This window comes from Hippopotamus amphibius, chromosome 17 (assembly GCF_030028045.1).
Source record: "Hippopotamus amphibius kiboko isolate mHipAmp2 chromosome 17, mHipAmp2.hap2, whole genome shotgun sequence".
Classification (NCBI taxonomy): domain Eukaryota; kingdom Metazoa; phylum Chordata; class Mammalia; order Artiodactyla; family Hippopotamidae; genus Hippopotamus; species Hippopotamus amphibius.
The window spans coordinates 25,419,747-25,445,659 of NC_080202.1; the positions used below are offsets into that span (position 1 = coordinate 25,419,747).

A 25,913-nucleotide genomic window follows, 5' to 3' on the forward strand; every position below is an offset into this window, starting at 1 on the left:
ACATGGGTTTAGAAAATTCTTCCAAAGTAGGCACACAGGGCAACACTTCCCTCTTGCTACGTTAAGTATTCTCCTTCTGCAGGAAGTGGTGTAAGAACATTAGTATATAAATAATTGCTGCTTGAAATGGAAAAATAAAATAAAATAAAAAAGGGTGCGAAAAAGAATTGTCCAAAGCAGCAGTCCACCCCCTCACAGCTGTAAATTACTCATCAGTCGTTAATGTCACTGTACTGAGCTGGAGCTGAGTCAGCCGTCACCCTGGCTGCAGTGAAACAGAATTTAATCTCCCTCATCTTTTCATTACAGGGCTTTTACTTCATGCATCAGTATGAGAGGAAAGACCAGTGCTTTGTAGCAGGAATTCCATCCAACTTGACTCTGGAACAATTTGGTTCCAAGTGAATCAATTACTCTCAGTAAAAACAAGCAGAGGAATTCCTTCCTTGTCAATTTTCTATCAAAAATTATATAGAGAGAAAGGAAAAACAGGAATGTTTATTTTTATGTCTGCCTCACATTCTCTGAAATCTAGCTGCCCTGACTGATTAATATATGCTTTGCTCCTTCTGCACCACGTTTAAAGGCAAATGCTTCAAACAGAACAAATAGAATGAAATATTAAAATTCCTCAACAGTTTTAAGTAGCCATTCCCTAATTTTTACAAAAACTGGTATTTTTTTAGTCTGTCAAATATGTATAAGCCTAATACATTAATAAACATGCCTTCATTAATAAATAAAGCCTCATAATTTACCTGGAAAGAAGATATACTAATGATCCATGCAATTAAATCACATTACATAATTGTCATAAAGCGCTCTATTTATTTATTGGTAGATATAAAATTAAATATAATTAATAAGAAGTCTGTTACAACTGATTTCTTGCATTTGTATATCTGATTTTTTTACTTGACTTCTTAAAGACAAGCCAAATTTTTTTTTTCAAAATTTTAAGATTGGTTTTGCTCAAACTCTCCTTCCCTTCATTTGCTCTTCTTTTCTGTTGTCTTCACATTCCTCATTTACCGTTTCCATTTATCTAGATATTATTTATGATAACATACTGTTATAATAATCTTTCTCCAATTACCTTCATATGGTTTCAAAATAGGCCTGTATTTTTTCCCTCTTTTTTCCTATTTTACTGATTAGTTTGAAAAAATTTTTTTGCATTTTTTTCTCTTGCTACTACTATAAAATCAACCAGTGGGTAAACATAATTAGATACAGTATTTTGTAGACATTTTCTGTGGATCACTACACAGGAGAAGATTCAGTATTTTAAAACAAATAATGCAGAAAAGTACTTACCCACAGTCCCTTCTGTGCCATCAGTTTCCTTTGGAATATAATGTGCAGAAAGATCGCTCTGAAGGACTTCGTCTGATGTGGCTCTGGCTAACGCAGCAGCCAGAAAGGAAGGGCAGTTACTAAAAGACAAAAATAAAAGGCTATTTCAGTAAGAATTAGGAAACATCACATTTTAAATTATTACTAATTACTTTATTAACATATTGTCTCAAAACAAAATTACACCTTTAAACAATATTCAATGCGTATTTGTTGAGAGCATATTATATGGTAGGCTCTCTGCCTAGGCACTGGGTATATACTGGTGAATAACACAGACACGGCCCCTGACCTGGCGGGCCTACCATCTGGTTACAGGGACAGATGATGAATAAGTAAACAAATAGGATATAACTTAAAACTGGGATAAGTTTTATAAAGGAAACACATAGGATACAGAGTATTAAAGGGAAGGACCTACTTAGAATAGTCAGGAATGCCACAGCTTAAAGGATGAGAAAGACTCAGATATGTGGGGGTGGCAAGTTGGGAGGGAATATTCCAGACAGAGAAAACAGCATGTGTACAGACCCTTTCTGAGAGCTTGGTATGTTTAAGGAACTGGAAGAAGCCCAGAGAAGATGGAAATATAGTGGGTAAGGGGGAAAGTGGTGAGGAATAGGTCAGAGGAACAGGAACAGGCCAGAAATATGGATCTTTCACTCAAAGTGCAGGGGGGATATTAATTAAAATATTGCTTTGACTGCTGTGTCAAAGGAAGTTGGAAGGGAGCAAGAATGAAGGACGGTGACCAATAAGGAGATTGTTGTAATCCAGATGTGATTAAAAAAAGAAGTGATTATATTTTGGAGAAAGAAAATATAGAACTTGCTGACTATTGTATGTAGAGGTGAGACAGAGAAGAGAATTAGCCTGAGTCCGAGGTTTTGATCTGAGCGATTAGGTGAATGGTGGCATCATTCACCTAGATGGAGAAACCAGGAAAGTCAGATTTGTGGAGGAAAGGGTAAGGTAGAAAATAAGAATTCATTTTAGCCACGTTAAGTTGGGAAAATCTGTGAGATATCCTAGTGAAGGTATCAAATGGTTAATTATATATTTCAGTGTGGAGTGCAGAGATGTTAGGAAATTTGGAAGTCATGAATGTATGGACAGTATTTACAACTATGGAAATAGAGGGGAATTCCCTGGCGGTCCCGTGGTTAGGACTCTGCGCTTCCACTGCAGGGGGCAACGGGCTCCATCCCTAGATGGGGAACTAAGATTCCACGAGCCGCGAGGCGTGGCCAAAAAAAATATTTTTTTAAAACTATGTAAATAGAATAGATCACATAGAGAAAACACAGAAAGAGAACTGCTATGGACCAGTGATTTCTATATGGCTCCTGTCTTCCCCGCTTTGGAATAGTCCTTCCCAACACACCCACTGTATGTTGGGTAGCGGTGGGGAAGGGGGTAGATAATATACCTCTTTAGTCCCCAAGTTTTCAAATCAAATGGAACTACATTCAAGGAGCTGTCATCAAGAAATAACACCCAAGGAATCTCACCTGGACCTGACCTCACAGAGATCCTGAACCTCAAGCGTGAGCCTGGTGCCATGAAGGGATGAAACTCTGGGAGACTTTGCGGGGAGCGGGGAGTGTTTTTTTGCATGTGGGAAGGATGTGAATTGTGTGGCCAGAACAGACTGTGGCAGATTATTTTTCTAAAGAAGGTCACAGCAATATTTCTGGTCCTACATGCTCTTTAAGAACCTTACCATTCCACACGACGAGGCAGAATCTGTTTTCCACTCTTTGGAATGTGAATGAGACTTTGATGAAAAAAAGTGGCAAAAGTGACGCTGTGTAACTTCTGAGGTTTGGTCGTAAAAGACCACATGACGTCCCCTTGGCTTTCTCTCCTCTCTCCCTCACTCCTCCTCCCCTTTTCTCCTTTTCCTCCCTCCCCTCCCCGTGGGACATGGACAGGTTCATGCGGCTGTCAGCTGAGGCTCCCAGTCAATAGCTATTATCAGCTGCTGGACACGTAACAGCACAGGCCTTCAGATGATACCAGTCCCCGCCTGAGTCTTCCAGCTGAGGCCCCAGACATCCTGGAACAGAGATAAGCTGACCCTGCTTTGCCCCGTCTTCATTCCTATCCCAAAGAAACTATGAGCATAATAAATGATTGCTTTACCCCACTAAGTTCTGTGCTAACTTGTTACATAGCCATAATAACCGAAAACCCAACACTGAGAAGCTTGGTGGAAGATGAGGAACCTGTCAATACTGAAAAGAAATAGCAAGATAAGTAAAAGGTGAATCAAGAGAGTGGAATGTTTGAAGGAGAGAATGGTCAACTGTGTCAATACTACTGAGAAGTCAAATATAAGGGAAAAATTAGATACTGAAGTTAATAACGTAAATAAATCATCACTGACTGGGTGCCAAGACAATTCAATGGGGAAAAAATAGTATTTTCTATAAATGGGGCTGGGACAATTGGATATCCACACACAAAGTAATCAAATTAGCCTCTTTCCTTATACCATCTACAAAAATTTATTCAAAATGGATCACAGACCTAAACATAAGAGCTAAAACTATAAAAATCTTAAAAGAAAACACAGGAATAAAACCTCATGACCTTGGATTAGGTAATGGCTTTCCTAAATATGACACCAAAAATACAAGCAGCAAAAGAAAAAGAGTTAAATTAAAATAAATCAAAATTAAAAACTTTCATGCCATAAATTAAGAAAGTGAAAAGACAATCACAGAACAGTAGAAATATTTGCAAATCATATATCTAATGAGAAGCTGGCATCCAGAATATATAAAGAACTCTTACAACTTAATAATAAAAAGACAACCCAGTTTTAAAATGGGCAAAGGATCTGAATAGGTATTTCTCCAAAGAGGATATACAACTGGCCAATAAGCACATGAAAAGATGTTCAACATCATCAGTTATTACAGAAATGCTAATCAAAACCACAATGAGATACCATTTTGAACCCACTGGATGACTATAATCAAAAAGACAGGTAATGAAACAAGAGTTGGCAACTATGTGGAAAAATTGGGAACTCTCATATATTTCTGGTGGGAATGTAAAATGGTGCAGCTGCTTTGGCAGTCCTTAAAATATTAAACATAAAGTTACTATGTGGCCCTGCAATTCTACTTATAGGTATATATCCAAAAGAAATGAAAATATACATTCAGACAAAAACTTGTACATGAATGTTGGTAACAATATTATTCATAATAGCCAAAAAGCAGAAACAACTATATGTTCATCAACTAATTACGGGTAACTAAAAAGCAGTATCTTCATATTCATATAATGAAATATTATTCAGCCATAAAAGAATGAAGTATCAATACATGTATAGTATTAATACAATATAGATGAAACTTGAAAACATTATAGTAAGTAACAGAACCCAGTCACAAAAGACCACTTATTGTATGATTCCATCTATATGAAAAGCCCAGAACTGCAAATCTATAGAAACAGTAGAGCAGTGGTAGCCTAAGAGTGAGGTGAGTAGGGAATTACTGATAATGGGTAGGGGGTTTCTTTTGAGGGTGATAAAAATGTAGTAAATCTTATAGTGATGGTTAAACAATTCTAAATATACTAAAACCACTGAATTGTACACTTTGAATCAGTAACTTTCGTGGTATGTGAATTATATTTCAATAAACATGTTTTAAAAATCATTGACTTTGTTAAGCACCACTGAAGAGTGGAAATGAAAATCAGATTAGAATGGGTTAGGAAATGGGAGGCAAGGAGGTATGGCGGTGAAGGGAAATGGGATAGTAACTGAAAGGGGGTATGAGCCAGGGCAAGTTTGTTGTTCTAGAATGCTATGCTATCTGACTGTATACTAAATGAAGTGATCCAACAGAGAAGGGCTGATAGACACTGAGGGAGACAGGATGTGAACCAAAGAAGCAAAGCTCTTGGGAGGCAAGAAGGGAGAGATCCAATCCATACATGGAAACACTAACCTTTGATAGCACGTGGCACATTGCCTTAGTTGGAAAAGGAAGGAAGAAAATGGGTACAGATGCAGGTAGGTTTCCAGATTTCTTAGTATGAAAATAAGAGAATTCCCATCTAATGGTTTGATCCCACAATAACTTATTGAGGCTTACAATGTTGCAGGCCCTGTTCTAGTGCTCAGGATATATATGACCAAAAAAGACAAAAGCCTGTATCTTTGGAGCTTACATGTAGAGAATGGCTTCTGAATGAAGTATGAGGCTACATCAGTAGTTCACAAACTCTTATATGCATCAGAATCAACTACAGAGCTTGTTAAAACACAGATTTCTGGGCCCCATCCTAAGTTTCTGACTCAGCAGGCCTGGAGTAGGGCCTGAGAATTTTCATTTCTAACACGTTCCCAGCTGATGTTTATGCTGCTAGTCTGGGGACCACATTTTGAGAACCAAAATCTCAAGATCTAGGTTAGGTCATTAACTGGGTGGTGAGGGTAGAAAGCACACTGGGGAGAAGGGATGAAGAGAAAAGTAGATATGAAATAGTCACTTAGACAGTTCTAAGAGATTATTCAAAGTTTGAGGCAATTTTTAAAGTTAAACCAGTCTTTCTGCTTGTATGACTTTCTCCATCTGTGTTCATGTGCTGTAACATGTAGGTAAAAAGAACTGTCTAGTTCATCAAGATTCGAAGTTTTGCAAGCTGAGTACTATAAAGTAGAGAAGAGACACAGAAATTGAGCATCTTCTAAAGGATGTGATTACAGTGTTAGACCACGGACTCTAAGTTGGCTAAGAAAGAAAGAATAGACATGAGTTGCAGACCAATGTGGTCTAAATGTAATTAAAGAAGTGTAGTGGTAGTACTTGGGCATATAACCAAAAAAGACAGAATGCTGTAGTCAGAACAGGATACTTCTGTGTTTGATTTTGGAGCTGGTGTAATTTTTGTAATAACAAGGATTAGGTGGGACCAAGAAAGTGAGTGGTTTAGAAACAGATAAAAAGGAAATGTTTACATTCGAAGTCCCCAAAGAAAAAAAGAACTTAGAAAATTCTGTTTATCATTCATCAGTATTTTTCAAATTGTAGATTATGACCATTAGTGTGTAAATTAAATCAATTTATGAATTGTGAGCAGCATTTTTTTCTAAAAAGGAAATAGAATAAGGTACATGAGGTAAGGCTAAGTATTCCAGAGAAGTATATACTGAGTCCTGATTATGATGAAAACATTTGTTGAAAGTTCCTACCTTTAACAATTATGAAATAAATTGATGGCATCCCTTGAAATACAAATGCTTTATAAACAATATCACCATTTCTCCTTTCATGCTAAGTTAACCGATTTTTTCTTGATGAGTCAAAATCTTCCTTCATAGACCTAAACTTTTTGTCCGCATTGCCTGTCTTTACCTGTCATGCTTTATTTTGATTAACTGGACACATCCAGATATTTTGCCTAAATGGACTTCTAGTATATAGTTATAACCTTTACTTGGTCTCTTTGCTGTTTTAAAATTTATGTTTAAAAAATCTGAAAATCTTCACTGCAACTGTTACCAAAAGCTCGGCCTCTCTGTACACCGGTACCAAATCAAATTCCTGAGATAGAGTTTTGGGTGAAGTCGTAGTAGTAGTAGTACTGGGTGAAGCAATAAAGGACAGCTTTATTGCTTTGCCAGGCAAAGGGAGACACACCGGGCTTCTGCCTCGAAAAACTGTGTGTCTCAACCCCAGAGGATTTGAGGAAGGGTTTTCTAACAGTGGTTCAAAGGTGGGGTCTCTGACAAGATTAGGGTGTGAGCAGGGCTTGCACTCCCATAATCTTGCCTCAGGTGGTCTCTCTGAGGAGTTTCCCTTGTTCCTTTAATCTGGCCTCTGGTGGTTTCTTGGCTGCTCCTCCCTTGATTAGCAACTGTTCAAACCCAAATCTGCCCTTTGGAGCTCAGGGAAGGTCAGAGAGGCTGAAGTCTTGCCTATAAGAAGTGGTGGACAAAAGGAGGACTCTGTGCCCAGGCCCCACTCAGGTTCCATGCCTGGGAGCCCCACAAGGCCCCACTCTGTTTCACAACCTCGTTCCCAAGAGTTACCCCCAAAAAGGATATCTTTTGTATAATTATTAAACTATCTGGATCTCAGTTCACCAAAGGTAAGAATGTGAAAACTTTAAAGAAAAAGGCAAGAACCATTACTCTCATTAATGTCATCTGCAATACATTTTTAGTCACAGTTAATGTAATTTTTTACTTTTTGTCAGACAGAATGAAAATATTTTCAGTGAAGTAGGGAGGAGGATTAGCTGACTAATAGCTAGATATAAAACATCAAGCTAGACACCTCACCCACATCAGCTATTCCTACATGTCAAAAAGCTATAACACTTAGCATGAAAAAGTTCTTATGGTTTTGACTCTGAATTGAAAGTGATTATTTCTGAAAAATCAGAATTGCAAATATATTTTAAAACATAGTCACATCAGAGACTATTTGATCAACTCAAATAAAAGCTTATCATTAACGCTTGTCTTTTTTGGAGGGGGGGTGAAGTAGAAAGGGATAGCTTTATTGCTTTGCCAGGGAAAGGGGGACACACAAGCTCCTGCCTTGCAAGACTATGTGTCCTAACCAGAGGATCTGACGAGGAGTTTTATAACAATACTTCAAGGGTGGGCTTGCTGACAAGATTAGGGTGTGCACAGGGTCTCCAGTGGTCAGATGGTCTCCTAATCTTGATGAGCTTCTCTGGTTCCTTTCATCTTGCCTCAAGTGGTTTCTTGGCTGCTCCTCCCTTGATTAGCAGCTGTTGGAATCCACCCTTTGGAACTCGGGGGAAGGTCATGGAGGCTGGCATCTTGCCTGATGTCTGGACTTAGTGAGGCTCAGGTTCTTGATGTCTCATCATCGCAGAAAGAATTCAGTGAGAGACACAGTGATAGGTAAGAAGTGGATTTATTTAGAGAGAAACGCACTCCACAGACAGAGTGTGGGCCATCTCAGAAGATGAGAAAGGCCAAAGCTTGTCATTTTTAAGAGATCTACCGAGAGCGACTAACATGATGACATAGCAAACTGCTTTCTTTCATCATTTCTCATACAATACTTGAATGATCCCTACACAGAAGGTTTTAGAGTTTTAAAGTATGGAAAATGTATTACATAGCAAATATCAGAGGAGGGCCAATAATCAAGGCAATCTGGGGAACTGGGGTTACAAATGTTCTTATGTTGAGAACATTGCTGGAGAAGAGTATGATGAGAAATTTTTTACCTTTTGCAGTGTGTGTCATCCTGGGGGACTGGCTCTTTTAAAATCAAATTAATCTTGTTAAGGCCCTTCAAATATAGTCGAAGAACAGTCTTTCGCTATTTACTTATATCAACAGATATTTCTAAGTGCTTACCATTCCTATCTTCAAGCAATTCATATCCTGCGAACAAAAGGAAATATATTTTCATACATACAAATTTGTTACTTTCTTGTTTGTTTTGGGAATCAAAGTACAGATTTTATATTACTCATAGATAAAATTAAAATCCTTATCTAGTTTATGTCTAAGTCATATACAAACTACAGGCATAAACATCTTTTGAACAATGTTGACATATTAATTAGGGGTCTGGTTAGTTTTAATTTCTAAGTTTAGTCACATACATAAAAAAATTTCACTTCACGGGAATTCCCTGGCGGTCCAGTGGTTGGGATTCTGTGCTCTCACTGCTGGGGGCCCAGGTGAGGGCCTGGGTTCAATCCCTGGTCGGGGAACTAGGATACCGCAGGCAAAAAAAAAAAAAGAAAAAAAGAAAAAAAAATCCACTTCATTAAAGCTATTTGTCTATGAATACATGAATGCATATTTGGATTTCTGTGTATACTGACTTTCTCAATATTATATATTGTGAAGCAGAAATCCAGATCTATTAAGCTTCATAAATTGAACGCTGTAAACAAAGCACAGGGTCTTGCTTTCAGCTAACAATAGTTCTTCAGACACACAAAATAAAACTCAGATTCATAAATGCTCTGATTGTTCTTTCCTGCTGCTCATATTGGCCAGTGTCATCTTTATCCTCAGACTATGTATCTGAGTAGGTCAATCTTTTGACTCCTCAATTCTATTTCAGAAATAACCACAGCCCAAAACATGCTTGCTGGAAGATTTTGAATTATGAAAATACAACTGTATTTTAATGACCTGCAACAGTTCAGTACTTATTAATGTTTATGCTATTTTATTTTATTTTATTTTAATCAGTCTTTTCCCAAATTAGTCCTTTAAAAAGCCATACAGAATATCTGAGAGCAGTATTTAATGATGAGGCAGATGTTAAGTCATTGTTACAGACTGAGAGTTTGTGTCCCCTGCCCCCACACACTCAAATTCATATGTTGAAATTCTACTCCCTAATGTAATGGTATTGGAGGTGGAAACTTTGGGAGGTAATTAGGTGATGAGGGTGGAGCCCTCATAAATAAGATTAGTGCCTTTATGAAAAAAGAGACCCCTGAGAGCTCCCTTGCCCCTTCTACCGGGTGAAGACACAAGGATAAGACAGTTATCTATAAGCCAGAAAGCATGCCCTCTCTAGACACCAAATCTGCCCATGCTTTGATCTTGGACTTCTAGCCTCCAGAAACGTAAGAAATAAATTTGTTGTTTATAAGCCTTCCAGTCTATGGTAATTTGTTACAGCAGCCCAACTAAACTAAGGCAGCCATTATGGAACTACTCAAATCATTACCATAATTAGTGGAGTGCAGAGACAGAACACTTCAGTACTGAGTATGTTCAAGTCTTGTGCTCTAGGTGAGCACTGATTTCTTTAGATTTCATAACAGGACCAAGTCATAGGAGAATCTCTAGCATTACTTTCACCTAAAGTGCTTACAAGAATTTTTTTTTTTAAATGATGAAGAATAATTACAGATCACTACTGACTTTGAAGCCTGGACATAAACACAAGTGGGACCTAAAATTTCTGCCAACTTATAATTTAACTGCTATTCAACTAACTTGTTTTTTTGCACAGCGAAAGAAACCATAAACAAGACTAGATGGCAACCCTCAGAATGGGAAAAAATAGTTGCCAACGAAACAAAGGACAAAGGATTAACCTCCAAAATATACAAGCAGCTCATGCCTCTTAATACCAAAAAAGCAAATAACCCAATCCACAAATGGGCGGAAGACCTAAATAGACATTTCTCCAAAGAAGACATACAGATGGCCAACAAACACATGAAAAGATGCTCAACATCACTCATCATCAGAGAAATGCAAGTCAAAGCCACAATGAGGGATCACCTCACACCGATCAGAATGGCCATCATCACAAAATCTGGAAACAACAAATGTTGGAGAGGGTGTGGAGAAAAGGGAACTCTCCTGCACTGTTGGTGGGAATGTAAGTTGGTACAGCCACTATGGAAAACAGTTTGGAGGTTCCTTAAAAAACTAAAAATAGAACTACCATATGATCCAGTAATCCCACTACTGGGCATATACCCAAAGAAAACCATAATCCCGAAAGAAACATGTACCATAATATTTACTGCAGCACTATTTACAATAGCCAGGACATGGAAGCAACCTAAATGCCCATCAACAAATGAATGGATAAAGAAGATATGGCATATATATACAATGGAATATTACTCAGCTATAAAAAGAAATGAGATGGAGCTACATGTAATGAGATGGATAGACCTAGAGTCTGTCATACAAAGTGAAGTAAGTCAGAAAGAGAAAGACAAATATTGTACGCTAATTCATATATACGGAATCTAAAAATGGTACTAATGAACTCAGTGACAAGACAAGAACAAGGACGCAGATGCAGAGAATGGTCTGGAGAACTCAAGGTTTGGGGGGACAGGGGGTGAAGGGGAAGCTGAGATGAAGTGAGAGAGTAGCATAGACATATATATACTACCAACTGTAAAATAGATAGCCAGTGGGAATTTGCTGTATAACAAAGGGAGTTCAACTCGAGGATGGATGGAGGGTGGGGGGGAGTCGAGGGAGGGAGGGAATACGGGGATATGTGTATAAAAACAGATGATTGAACTTGGTGTACCCCCAAAAAAATAATAAATAAATAAATAAAATGAAAATTAAAAAAAAAAAGTTGAGACAAGTTATAGCAGAAATATAAGGAATTAGAAAGCTGAGTTCTGGGACTTCACTGGTGGCACAGTGGTTAAGAATCCACCTGCCAATACAGGGGATACAGGTTCCATCTCTGGTACAGGAAGATCCCACATACCATGGAGCAACTAAGCCCATGCGCCACAACTACTGAGCCTGTGCTCTAGAGTCCTCGAGCCACAGCTACTGAGCCTGTGTGCCTAGAGCCTGTGCTCTACAACAAGAGAAGCCACCACAATGAGAAGCCCGTGCGCCACAAGGAAGAGTAGCCCCCACTCGCCACAACTAGAGAAAGCCCGTGCGCAGCAACGAAGACCCAATGCAGCCAAAATCAATCAATCAATCAATCAATCTTAAAAAAAAAAAAAAGGAAGCTGGGTTCTAATTCTAGCTGGGTAACCTGAAAAAAGATGCTTAAATTCTCTGGATTTTAGTTCCCCAATAGAAAAATTAGCAAATTGAAGTAAAATAACTCTAAAGTCTCTTCCAGGATTAAAATTCTAATTCTATAATTCTATTCCAATAAAAGTTTGAATTTCAAAGATGGGACAAAGGCAGTGTAAAGGTATAAATTAACATACTTCAGATCCAAACAAATGTTTTTACATATGCCAGCAGAATGGAAATAAATTCTATGTATTCCTTTTGTAAGGAATATGGCGATACTCCGCTTTATGTACTAGGTGTTTTCTTTTTTTTTTTTTTTCATTTATTTTTTTGGCTGCTTTTGGGTCTTCATTGCTGCACAGGGGCTCTCTCTAGTTGCGGTGAGCGGGGGCTGCTTCTCGTTGCGGTGGCTTCTCTTGTTGCAGAGCATGGGCTCTAGGCACATGGGCTTCAGTAGTTGTGGCTCAAGGGCTCTAGAGCGCAGGCTCAGTAGTTGTGGCGCATGGGCTTAGTTGCTCCGCGGTATGTGGGATCTTCCTGTACCAGGGATGGAACCCGTATCCCCTGTATTGGCAGGTGGATTCTTAACCACTGCTCCACCAGGGAAGTCCCTAGGTGTCTTCTTAAAAGCTGAATGTATATTTATTTTGATAAATATAATCAATCATTGCAGTGAATCTATCAGTTAGGAAAGAATCCCTCAGATTTTATGTATTGTTTTCTTAAGGAAACATGCCTATACCATAAACATCATATAAAATAATATTGTTACCAACTGGTTATGAAGATTTATATTTCAAACAAAAGAGTACTATTTCTTACCTCTTTAAAAATATTGCTTTACAAAAGCTTATTATTCTTTCTCTACTCTATAGGCTGACATGAGTCCAATCCAATTTTTCCATTAGAGAAGAGGAAAGGAGTCAGATTGGAACTGAATATGAAAGCTGACTCTCTTTCAGTGCTGTATATTGCCATCTTGGTATAAAGCAGGAACCAATAGATAAATAGATTATTCTAGCACAAAACATTTAATTTTCATTTATTTTCAAATATCATGGGTGGATAAGTTTTGTTAGATGGACAGGATAGTATTTTAGTCAGATCTTTTTTCTAAGCTGACTTGTTCATATCTTCCACATGCATATTAAGACAATACACATTTTAAGACTGCAAACTGCCTTCTTGTTATAAACCAAGCCAGGAAGCATTTTCCTCACAATGCCAAACCTACACAAATCACTAAAGACATTATGAGATAAATTAGAGGTTTCAAAGTACATCCTTCCTGACACTAGCAGTGTGGGCGTCAGCACAGCACCCACAGCTGTGTTTCAGCAGTCGTGGCACAGCATTCCTAAGGTAATAAAAATTCTTGAAGGTGGGAAGTTTCCATCAATTAACTCTGAGAGAGACGCGTCTGGAGCAGCCTCATCTCAGCCCACATATCATGAGGATGCTGTCTACCCAGTATGCCCTTGCTAGGGTGACAGCACGTAAATGTTAAATTTCTGATCATTCCCCTCCCCCCAAGTTAATCATATGTATTCTAAGTCTAGAATACACATTAAATTAAAATAAAGAAGGCAAATTCTCCACCAGGCTTGGTATTCTTTTTCTTAGTGGACCAAATGGAGTTAAAATCAGGGTTGAATTTTTTGCCTCTTTAAGTTATTTTCTTTCTTTCTATAGCAACCTCTAGGAATGCCACCTGGAGTCAGCTGATTGTAATGCCCACACATCACAGATTCCCTTAGTTAGCTTTTCTGAATATAAAAAATGTTAACCACCGAATGACTAGCTTCTGAAGTTCTGCGTTTGGGGTTCTTAAACAGAAGTTTCATTCCCTACTGTTGCTATCAGTTTGATCTTAACAATCGTCTGTTCAGTCTGACCAGGTCGACATTCAAGCATAGCCAACAGGATCCTAAGTTTTCTGTGAACAGCAATCTAGATGCTACACATTTATCAAAGATCAAACTACCTCTAGTGTCCTAAGACCACAAAAAGAAGAGAGCTTAGCAGTAACTCTTTTTTGTCATTATTCTTCCATGACCAAAAGGAATTCAATTGCACAAGTTTACTGAAACTTGTCAATATCACCATTGTACCTTCCTGTTGCTAACTCCCACAGTCTACTCTCAGGTCCAACCCATTCAGAAGCATCTGACTGCTGACTATTCCCTCTACTTTGATACGCTTCCTTTTCTAGGTTTCCAGAACACCACACTCGCTTATGTTACTCACAGGATTCTGTCTTCTCAATCTCATTTGATAGTTCTTTCTCTTCTTCTTGCACCTGGAATTCCTCTTCCCATGTTGTAAGTCTTTTCCTTTTTGCATAGCCTTTATCAATTTCTAGTATACAATATGCATTTCTTATTTATTATGCTTATCGTTTATTTTGTAACTGCATTCTTCCTCCCACTAGACTGAAGATATTTTTATCTACTTTTGGTTATTGATGTCTGATGCCCAGATCGGTGCCTGGCACACAGTGATCAATAAGTACTTGCTGAATAAATAAACTTGTCTTTGTGATTCATATCAATATATGTTTAAGCCATTCCCTAACTTCTTAGAATGAATGTTCCTTGAGAGGAGAAAATCAATACACTTATAAAAGAGTATTCCACATAACATGATGTTGAGTTCTTACATGTAGACTATGAAACTTGGGCTAGTATTAGTAAACAGGTGATAACCATTGGCAAACAGGAACATGGTCATATTTACACTTTTGTTGTCAACACAAATAATTGGTTTATGCTCATGCCTCATTTATATGTGTCTTTAGTGCCTTCACTAAGAGATAATGTATTCAAAACTTTAAAACATGTATGGCTTTTTAATAGGAACTCTAATTCGACCAATATTTTTAAACGACTGGCTGGTTTTAAGAAAGCAGGTGCTTCTAAACCCCCTAGGCTGTGGAGACAGCCCCAGCCCCACCAACCAGGAGGCCAGCAGCAGCTCCATGCACCTCCTGGGTTGCACAGTCTACCTGCCCCCCAGAGTGGGCCCATAGCCACTGCACAAGGCACAGCTTCACAACCAACCAGGCTAGGGGCCAGCCCTGCCTACCAGTGTGCCTACAGCAGTCAACTCATCGCAATATAAGGGCCCGTGCAGCCCACATAGGGAACACACCTACAGCATATAACTCTGGTGACCAGAGCGGGGAGTGTGCTGTGGGGCCCCATAGGACATCTCCTAAAAACGGCCAGTTCTCCAAGATCAGGAAACATAACTGACCAACCTAACATACAGAAATAAACAGATAATTGGGCAAAATGAGGAGACAGAGGAATATGTTCCAAATAATGGAACAAGACAAAAACCTCAGAAAAAGAACTAAACGTGGAGATAAGCAATCTACCCAACAACGAGTTCAAGGTAATGATCATAAGGATGCTCACCAAATGTGGATGAACACAGTAAGAATTTCAACAAGAGTTAGAAAATATAAAGAAGAACCAAACAGAGCTGGAGAAGACAATAATTGAAATTTTAAAATGCACTAGAAGTAATCAATGGTAGATTAAATTATACAGAGGAATGGATCAGCAATCTGGAAAACAAAATAGCAGAAATCACCCAAAATGAATAGAAAAAGAATTTTTAAAAAATCAAGATAGTTTAAGAGACCTCTGAGACAACATCAAACATACTAACTTTCACATCATAGAGGTCCCAGAAGGAGAGGGGAGAGGGAAAGGGGCAGAGAAATTATTTGAAGAGGTAATAGCTGAAAATTTCCCTGACCTGGGAAAGGAAACAGACATCCAGGTCCAGGAAACACAGAGAGGCCCAAACAAGATGAACCCAAAGAGATTTATACCAAGACACATTATAATGAAAATGGCAAAAATTAAAGATAAAAAGAAAATCTTAAAAGCAGCAAGAGAAAAGCAACTAGTGAGGTATAAGGGAACTCCCATAAGACTATCAGCTGATTTTTAGCAGACACTTTACAGGCCAGAAGGGAGTGACATGATATATTCAAAGAGATAAAAAGAAAAAACCTACAACCAAGAATACTCTACCTGACAAGGTTATCATTCATATTTGAAGCAGAGATAAAAAGTTTTACAAACAAAAGCTAAAAGAGTTCAGTACCCTTAAACCAGCTTTAAGAGAATGTTAAAGGGACGTCTCTAAGCAGGAAAGAAAAGGCCACAACTAGAAATATCAAAATTATGAAAAGAAAAACCTCACTGGTAAAGGCAAATACACAGTAAAGGTGTGGATCAACCACATATAGCTAGTAGGAAGGCTAAAAGACAAAAGTAGTAAAACCATCTACAAGTAGTTAAGGGATATACAAAACAACAAGATGTGAAATATGACATCAAAAACATTAAATGTGGTGAGGGGAGTAAAAACGTAGGGTGATTAGAATGCATTTGAACTTAACAGATCATCCATTTAAAATAATCATTCGTGTGTGTGTGTGTAGTGTGTGTGTTGTATATGAATCTCATGATGACCCTCATGGTAACCACAAACCAAAAATCTACAATAGATACATAAAGAAAAAAGAGAAAGGAATCCAAACAAAACACTAAAGAGAGTCATCAAAGCACAGGGGAAGATAGCAAAAGAAGAAAGGAATAGAGAAGAAGTATGAAAACAATTCACAAAATGGCAATAAGTTTTTAAGTGTAAATAGACTAAATTATTTTAAGTGTAAATAGACTAAATGCTCCAATTAAAAGATACAGAGTGACTAAATGGATAACAAAACAAACCCATATATATGGTGCCTATAAGAGACTCATTTCTGGGCAACCAGGCAGGTGCCACCATCTTGCCATACAGTGGGAGTCGTGTGCCTGGCTCCCATGTCCTGCAGCCATGTTGCCTTGCACCCTCCCCTCAGGGTGGTCCTGCCCTGGTCTGGACTCAGTGAGTCAAGGGCTGGAGCCTGGCAGTGGCAGAGCAGTCTGAGGCCCAAGATGGTGATCTTTTGTAGGCTGTGAATTATTCTGTCAGGGCAAGGGGGAGAAACATGCTGTCACCTTCCACAGGTTCCCCCCAAAGGACTCAAAATGTCTCATCCAGTTATTAAAGGCTGTTCAGAAGGATAATTGGACCCCCACTAAGTAGTCTTTCCACAGTTGTGAACATTTCATCAAAGAAAGCTTCTCCACAAGGCTGGAGGATCAGCACTGACTGCTCAAGCTCATGGCCATGCCTTACATCTTCCACCTGACTGAGAAGAGGGGAGCTGGAGGCCATGGCTGCACCAGGAGAAAGGACACCAGAAAGGCCTCAAGGGCCTTGAGGGGACATGTGAGTGAAGCAGACAGGAAAGGAGCTGCAGGGTCATCAACATCCTCAAAGTGAAAGCTGAATGGCCAAGCCAGAGTGCTGCAAGTTGAAGTGAGCTGCACTGTAGGGCAAAATTGCACCCAAGGCCACCCCAGAAGCCACCAGTCAGAAACTGGTGCAGTAGTCTCTGGAAGCACTCCAGAAGACAATCTGGCTATCACATCATTAGACAACCAGGGAGAAGCAAACATGTCTGGTGTAGATGCTGGCAGTAAGAACACCACCTCCCCTGATGGCGGCTTGGTAGATAAGAGTGGCATTTCCATGGATGACTTTACCCCCCCAGGATCTGGGGCATGCAAATTTATTGGCTCACTTCATTCTTACAGTTTCTCTTCCAAGCACACTGGAAAGAGGCTGTCTGTCCCCTGAGAGCCGGTTGACCTAAAGAGGCTGAAGAGAGATGTGGAGCCTGGCTGCAGCAAAACCAGTCTGGGGCCCAACAAGGGCTTGGCACAGAGCCCCACAAGTTTGTCACTCACAGCAATGCCTCAGAAGCCCTCCAGGAGCCCCTCCACCCCTCCAACAGATGTCACCCTGTAGCCAGCCACGGAAGTTGTGCTAAGTGAGCACAGTGACACCAGCCCCATGTTCATCAAGGAGGTCATCCTATCAGCACTAGGGGCCTGAAGACTCATTGATTTGCTGTCATCCTACTGTTTCTCATCCTGGCAGAACAAGAACAAAGTGTGCTGCCTGTGGGAGCAGGTGGAGAAGAACAGAGATAGAGGGTCAGCTGCTCGGACAGCCAGATGTGCAAGCTGCAGGAGAAGCTGGACCAGCTGAAGAGAGTGAGCTTCCCCTACCTGAGCAGGCTGCTGTCCCATTAGCCCCCACCCTGTGGTTAGTACCAGAGACTTAAGGCCCCCACACTGCCTGATTATTATGAGGTGGGGTTCTTGCTCTACACTGATGGCCTCTGAGCACGTCTGTGTGTTGCATGCTCCCTGGTTTCTCTGCAGAGGTATGATAGTAGCTGTACCTCTCCTAGAAGAGGAGCCCAAGTAGGCAAGCCTATCTCACTCACTCCAGGGCACACTCAAGAGTCATCTGTAGGAATGGGGGTTTAGCTAGTGAGAAAGAAGGCATTTCATGTCAGCTGGGAAAGCCAGAACTACTCAATGAATGATTGACAATTGGTTTTCCACTTGAACTGGGGAAACACCTCTGTATTGCATATCTCACACAAACATACAATTCTAATGAATTAGGATCTAAATGTACAATAAAACATAGTAAACTATTAGAAAAATTATAGGAGACTCTTATCCTTGAAGAATATCCGTGAAATCATTTTGAACATTAATAATAATTTCTTTAAAATAAAAAAAACATACAGACTGAAAGTGAGGGGATAGAAAAAGTTATTCCATGCAAATAGAAACAAAAAGAAAGCTGGAGTAGCAATACTTATATTATTAAAAAAGTAGACTTTGGGACTTCCTTGGTGGTACAGTGGTTAAGACCCCATGCTCCCAATGCATGGGGCCTGGGTTCAATCCCTGGTCCGGGAACTAGATCCCACATGCATGCCACAACTAAGGAGCCCATGTGCCACAAGTAAGGAGCCTGTGAGCCACAACTAAGGAGCTAGTGAGCCACAACTAAGGAGCCCATCTGCCACAACTAAGACCCAGCACAACCAAGTAAATAAAGATAAATAATTTTTTAAAAAGCTAATATCATTTTTTAAAAAAATAAATTAAAAAGTAGACTTTAAAACAAAGGCAAAGAATGTCTGTAACAAAGAATAACAGTACAGTATGATAAAGTGATCAGTCCAACAAGAAGATATAGCAATTGTAAATATATATCCATCCAACACAGAAGCACCTAATACATAAAGCAAATATTAACAAGCATATAGGGAGAAACTGACAGTAATACAATAATAGTAGGGAATTTTAATACCCCACTTACATCAATGGACAGATCATCCAGACAGAAAATCACTAAGGAAACACTGGCCTTAAATGACACATAAGACCTAATATATCTATTAGGAATTAATAGATATACACAGGGCATTTCATCCAAAAAGTACAGAATACATATTCTTTTCAAGTGTCCATGAAACACTCTCCAAAACAGATCACATTCTAGGCCACAAAACAAGTCTCAATAAATTTAAGAAAAATGAAATCATACCAAGCATCTTTTCTGACCACATTATAAGACTAGAAATCAACTATACGAAAAAAAACTGCAAAAACCCCACAAACATGTACCGTCTAAACAACATGCTACTAAACAACCAATGTGTCACCGAAGAAATCAGAGAGGAAATTTTAAAATACCTTGAAACAAATGAAAATGGATACACAATGATCCAAAATCTACGGGATGCAGCAAAAGCATTTCTAAGAGGGAAGTCTAGCAATACAAGCCTACCTCAAGAAACATGAAAAATCTCAAAAAAACAATCTAAACTTACATCTAAAGAAACTATAAGAAGAACAAAGAAAACTCAAAGTTAGTAGATGGAAAGAAATAAAGATCAGAGCAGAAGTAAATGAAACAGAGACTAAGAAACAGAAAAGACTGATGAAACTAAGAGCTGATTCTTTAAAAAGATAAACAAAATTGATAAACTTTGTCAGACTCATCAAGGAAAAAAAAGCCTCCCATAAAAAAATCAGAAATGAAAAAGAAGTTACAACTGACACCAGAGAAATATAGACACTCATATGAGACTACTATGAACAATTACATGCCAATAAATTTGTCAACCTAGAAGAAATGGGTAAATTCCTAGAAACATACAATCTTGAAGACTGAATCAGAAACAAATAGAAAATATGAACAGACCAGTTACTAGCAACAAAATTGAATCAGTTTAAAACAAAAACAAAACAAAAAAAAACTCCTAGCAAATAAATGTCCAGGACCAGACGGCTTCACAGGTGAATTCTACCAAACATTTAGAGAAGAGTTAACACCTATCTTTCTCAAACTATTCCAAAAATTTAAAGAGGAAGGAATGCTTCCAAACTCATTCTATGAGGCTAGCATCACCCTGACACCAAGACCAGACACCACAAAATGAAAATTAGAGGCAAGTATAACTGATGAACAAAGAAGCAAAAATCTTCAATAAAATATTAGCAAACTGAATTCAACAACACATTAAAAGGATCATACACCATGATCAAGTAGGATTTAGTTTATCCCAGGGATACAAGGAGGATTCAATATCCACAAATCAATCAATATGCTATACTACATTAACAAACTGAAGAATAAAAATCATATGCTGATCTCAATCAGTGCAGAAAAAGCTTCTGACAAAATTCATCATCCTTTTGTGATTAAAAAACCCTCATCAAAGTAGGTATAGAGAAAATATAGCTCAACATAATAGAGGCCAATAGTGACAAACCCACAGCCAACATCACAGTCAATGATGAAAACATGAAAGCACTTCCTCTAAGATCAGGAACAAGACAAGGATGCCCACTGTCCCCACTTTTATTCAACATAGTATTGGAAGCCCTAGCCACAGAAGTCAGACAAGCAAAAGAAATAAAAGAAGTCCAAATTGGAAAGGAAGAAGTAATACTGTCACTATTTGCAGATGGCTTGATGTATGGAAAATCCTAAAGCCGCCACTAAAATACATTGTCCCCTACATACAGACGAGTTCTGTTCCAAGAGTGCATTCATAAGTTCAATTTGTTCGTATAGGTTTATAACACTTTTGACACAAATAATACATGAAAAAACAAACACAAAAAATAAAGAAAACACCTTCAATCATACAGTACCTTGAAAAGTACAGTAGTACAGTAACAGCTGGCACACAGGGCCTGGGATTACTCGAGTGCACAGGCAAGAAGAATTACTCACTGGAGGAGGGAGAGGAGATGGGAGATGGTAGAGCTGAAGGATTGTCAGCAATAGGAGATGGAGGGCAAGCTGTAATTTCACTCACGCCTGACGCTGATGGAACAGGTCTGGTTCCTTGCTGGGTTCAATTCTATTTACCCTCTTAAAAAAAATGATCCAGTGATGTCTGGGTAGTAGCTCTTTTATTCTCATCATAGATGACACAGTAGCACTGGATTGCATTCTGAACGGCTGCTACAACCTTCATGTACCATTCTATGTTCAGGTCCTGTGCCTCAAAAACTAACAGTGCTTGGGAGGGGGCGGGGGGTGAAGGGGAAGCTGAGATGAAGCGAGAGAGTAGCACAGACATATATATACTACCAACTGTAAAACAGATAGCCAGTGGGAAGTTGTTGTATAACAAAGGGAGTTCAACTCGAGGATGGAAGATGCCTTAGAGGACTGGGATGGGGAGGGTGGGGGGGACTCGAGGGGGGGGGACTCGAGGGAGGGAGGGAATACGGGGATATGTGTATAAAAACAGATGATTGAACTTGGTGTACCCCCAAAAAATAATAAATAAATAAATAAAATTAAAAAAAAAAAACAACTAACAGTGCCTCCTCAGATAAAGAAAATCCCCTTGCCATTTCCTGCATCACGTATCTCTTTGGTTCTTCAGTCACTTCTTCCTCTTGTCTCTCTTCGTCCTTTTTCTGGGCCTCCAATTCCATTAGGTCTTCATTAGTAAGCTCCTTGTGTTGCACAGCAAGGAGTTCAATGAAGTCGTCCTCTTGCAGATCTAGCTCCAGCTTCTCCCTGAGGGTCACTGAGCTGCTGAAGACCATGTTTGCATCTTTGAAAGTGCACAACTTGAAGGTTCGTTATGTAGGGGACTTGCTGTATACAAAGCACTTTTACAACTCAACACCCACAAAAACAAACAACCTGACTAAACAATGGGCAGAGGGCCTGAACAGACATTTTTTTTCAAATAAGACATACCGATAGCCAACAGATACATGGAAAGATGCTCAACATCACTAATCATCAAGGAAATGCAAATCAGAACCACAAAGAGATACCATCTCACACCTGTCAGAATGGCTATCATCAAAAAGACCACAAATAACAAGTGTTGGTGAGGATGTGGAGAAAAAGGGAATCTTCATGTATTATTGGTGGGACTGTAAAATGGTTATGGCCACTATGGAAAACAGTATGATGATTCCTCAAAAAATTAAATATAGAACTGCCATATGATCCAGCAATTTCACTTCTGGGTATATACCTAAAAAAAGTACTAATTTGGAAAGATATATATAGCCTGAAGTTCACTGTAGCATTTTTTACAGTAGCCAAGATATGGAATCAACCTAAGTGTCTGTCAATAGATGAATGGATAAAGAAGATGTGGTGTAAATATACAATGGAATATTATTACTCAACCACAAAAAAATGAAATTTTGCCATTGCAACAACATGAATGGATGTAGAGGGTATTATGCTCAGGAAATAAGTCAAATGGAGAAAGACAAATACTGTATGATCTCACTTATATGTGGAACTAAAAAACAAAAAACGAAAAAGTGAAAACAGACTCATAGCTACAAAGAACAAACAGGTGGTTGCCAGAGGGGAGGGGTGGGGGTGGAAAACAAAATAGGTGGAGGAGATAAAGAGGTAAAAACCTTCAGTTATAAAAGAAATAAGCCATGGAGACCTAATACACAGCATAAGGCATATTGTTCAATAGTACTGTAATAACTTTGTAGGGGCACAAATGGGTACTAGAATTATTGTGGTCATCAATTCATAATGTATGCAAATGTCAGATCTCTGTAGTACACCTGCAACTAACATAACAGTACATATCCAACTATATATATAATTTTTAAAATGCTGGGGCTTTACTAAAATGAAACACAATTGGGACTTCCCTGGTGGTCCAGTAAGACTCTGCGCTCCCAATGCAGGGGGGCCAGGTTCGATCCCTGGTTGGGGAACTAGATCCTGCATGCATGCTGTAACTAAGAGTCTGCATGCCACAACTAAGAAGTCCAGATGCTGCAACTAAGAAGAAGTCCACATGCTGCAGTGAAGATCTCTAGTGCCACAACTAAGACCCAGTGCAGCCAAAAATAAATATTAAAAAAAACCAAACCCCATAATTATTCTTCGAAACACAACTAGAAGTAGAACGCTATTTAATGATTCTAGTAATCCACACCACTATTTCTAGACATTACTTTAGGTCATAAGCTGTTACATATACATTTTGAATATAATACTGATATAACAAAATGATATCTTATTTTCATGAAAAATGATAAAAGTAGCTACAATTTTTTGAGTTCTTATTTCCTGCCAGCTAATGTACTAAATTCTTTATGTTTTATCTCTTTTAATTCTCACAATAACACTGTGAAATAGGGTGTTTCTGAAATTCCTAACTGAAGAGATTGATGATTAGAGAAGTTAATAGTGGAGCCACATTTTAAATCCAGGTGTAAGTCTTGAAAGCTATATTGTAAATCTCTAATGGTGTAACTGTATATCCCAGGAACACATGTGATAATAGTCAGATTCTACTGATTAAGAAAACAGAGATATAAGATAATCCGCTAAAAGCTGTAGAGTTAATCAACAACATGGTGGCTAAGAAGTACATGTTTCGTGAATTCCAGTCCCTTAACTTAGTTTTTCCATGAACATAGCTTATGTATTTATTCATTTATTTCATTTATTTTAATTAAAAATACATACTACATTCTTATTGGAAAAAAAGGAATACAGAAGTACTTAAAGTAAAAAGTAATGGTAAAAATGATCAGTTTGCTGTATCCTTCTAGACTTTTTTTTAAGCATGTATAGGCAAACAAAAAATATAGCTTTGTTTTGGATTTACTGTAGTATAAATGAAATGATACATGTACTATTACAAAATGTACTCTTCCCTTAGCAATATGTATTACAGAACTTTCCATGCCAATGAACATGTGCATACACACACACACAACTTATTTTAAACTGCTACAACGCGCATACACACACACAAAACTTATTTTAAGCTGCTAGAGTTTCTCTATCAATGATAGATTATTTATAATTTTTAATACCATAGACAATGCTTCAGTGAACATCATCACATCTCATTTTGTGCGCACTGCAGAAAGATATATATTACATTATTTGTTAAATTACTTTAATTTTATCAAAATATTGCAGTCATATATATACTTATTGAAGTAAAATTGAACTAGAAGACTCATAATTAAAGACAGAAAACCCTTACCCATTGTTCTCTATGCTGCAGAGGCTACCAGCCTCAACTTTTCTAGCCATTCTCCTGTTTCCATATTTCTAAATAAAATGTTTGTACTGATATTTCTTAATTGCCAACATTAGATATCAGATATATTATCTTCTTCCCATGGTAGAAGAGGTGTTATTTCTTCTCGATTAATCAGTATTATATCTTTTCTCCATAATGAAGATTTACTGATTCTTCTCACACATACAACTCCCCTCTCCCCCAATATTTGGTTAAATCAGTAAGTTTAAAAATATTCCAGCTATACAAATGGTGAATTTCTTATGAAGCTCTTCTGTGTTTGGTTTCCCATTTCCAGATCCCTCATCATCTTCTTTTCTTATTAACTTGGTTTTTAGATTTTGCCAGAGTACATCCTCTGTAGTTTTACCACTTTCTACTATCTCCCTCCCTTATCCTCCCAATTCTTTTGAGTCACATAATATCTATATATCAGAGTTTATAATATATCAGTTCTGTCCTATAATAGTAAGCCCCCCATTAATCCTATAGATTCAATGCTCATATCAGGTCTTTTGCTATATTTTCATCACTTGCTTACTCTAATAGTTTCTCAAGAATGCATTAGGGAAATTATATTTTCTGAGTTTTTGCATGTTTAAAAATGTCTGTTGCAGTTTGACTAGATATAAAATTACAGAGTGACACTTTTTTCCTTGAGGACTTTATAGATCTTGCTTTACTGTCTTCTGACAGTGAACTTTTCTGAGAAGAATTCTGAAGCCAATTTGAATCTTTCTCCCCCTCATGTTTATTCTTTTACTCTGGAGTCATTAAATTTTTTTTTCAGCCCAATAACATTACTAGATTATGCCTTAATGTAAGTTGTTCTATGTAAATTCTTCCTGGCTCATGATGTGCCCTGCCAATCTATAGATTCAAGTCTGCATTTGTTTTGAGTAGTTTCTTTGAAAAGTATCTGTAAATACATTGAATTGAGTTTTATTCTTCGAGGACAACAATTATTCTCCTTTATCCATGTGCCACCTCTAACACTGGTTCTTTATTTCTTTTACACACGTGGTTAATTTCCATTTCGTTTTGTTCTTTTTTTCTCAATTTTATCCTCCACATACCTTACTGTGTTTTCCAGAAGTGTCTATTCTCCTTTTTCCTGCTTGCAATATGCCCTTCATTTCATTGACAATTTAATTTTTCTCTTCCACTTATTTCTCAAGCTCTGTTAGCTAAACTTCACCTTGTGCACTAACGCTTCCTTGACCTATCTCTGCTTTGAGTTCTAGTTTTATCAAAGAACTTGCAAGATTAATTTTTAAGAATTATCATTCGAGACAATATATGTTATTACAACTTTCATCAGGAATATTTTTCAATTGCCATTTATTTTTATTTTCGTTTACTTTGATTTTTTTTTTTTTTTTTTTTGCCATGCTGCGCTGCACGAAGAACCTCAGTTCCCCAACCAGGGATCGAACCCGTGCCCCCTGCAGTGGAAGCACAGGGTCTCAGCCACTGGACCTCCAGGGAAGTCCCTACTTCAACTTTTTAGAATTGTAATCTCTGGTTCCTCTATGATTCTAATCTATAAATGAAGTCTGT

At 38.2% G+C, this 25,913-nt stretch overlaps 2 protein-coding genes across 3 annotated transcripts in view; one reads left to right on the forward strand and one right to left on the reverse strand.

Annotated features, from left to right (window-relative positions):
• TRIM37 (tripartite motif containing 37) overlaps positions 1-719 on the forward strand; it is a 148,159-nt gene extending 147,440 nt beyond the window's left edge. For both annotated transcript variants that reach the window (XM_057714464.1, XM_057714468.1), the window contains exon 26: positions 310-719. The gene's annotated coding sequence lies outside the window, so the exon portion shown is untranslated. The remainder of the gene's footprint in view (positions 1-309) is intronic.
• Positions 1-25,913, reverse strand: part of PPM1E (protein phosphatase, Mg2+/Mn2+ dependent 1E) — a 178,516-nt gene that overhangs the window by 18,755 nt on the left and 133,848 nt on the right. The window contains exon 2 of the mRNA XM_057714471.1: positions 1,318-1,436. Within this exon, the coding sequence (XP_057570454.1) occupies positions 1,318-1,436 (119 nt within the window). The remainder of the gene's footprint in view (positions 1-1,317; positions 1,437-25,913) is intronic.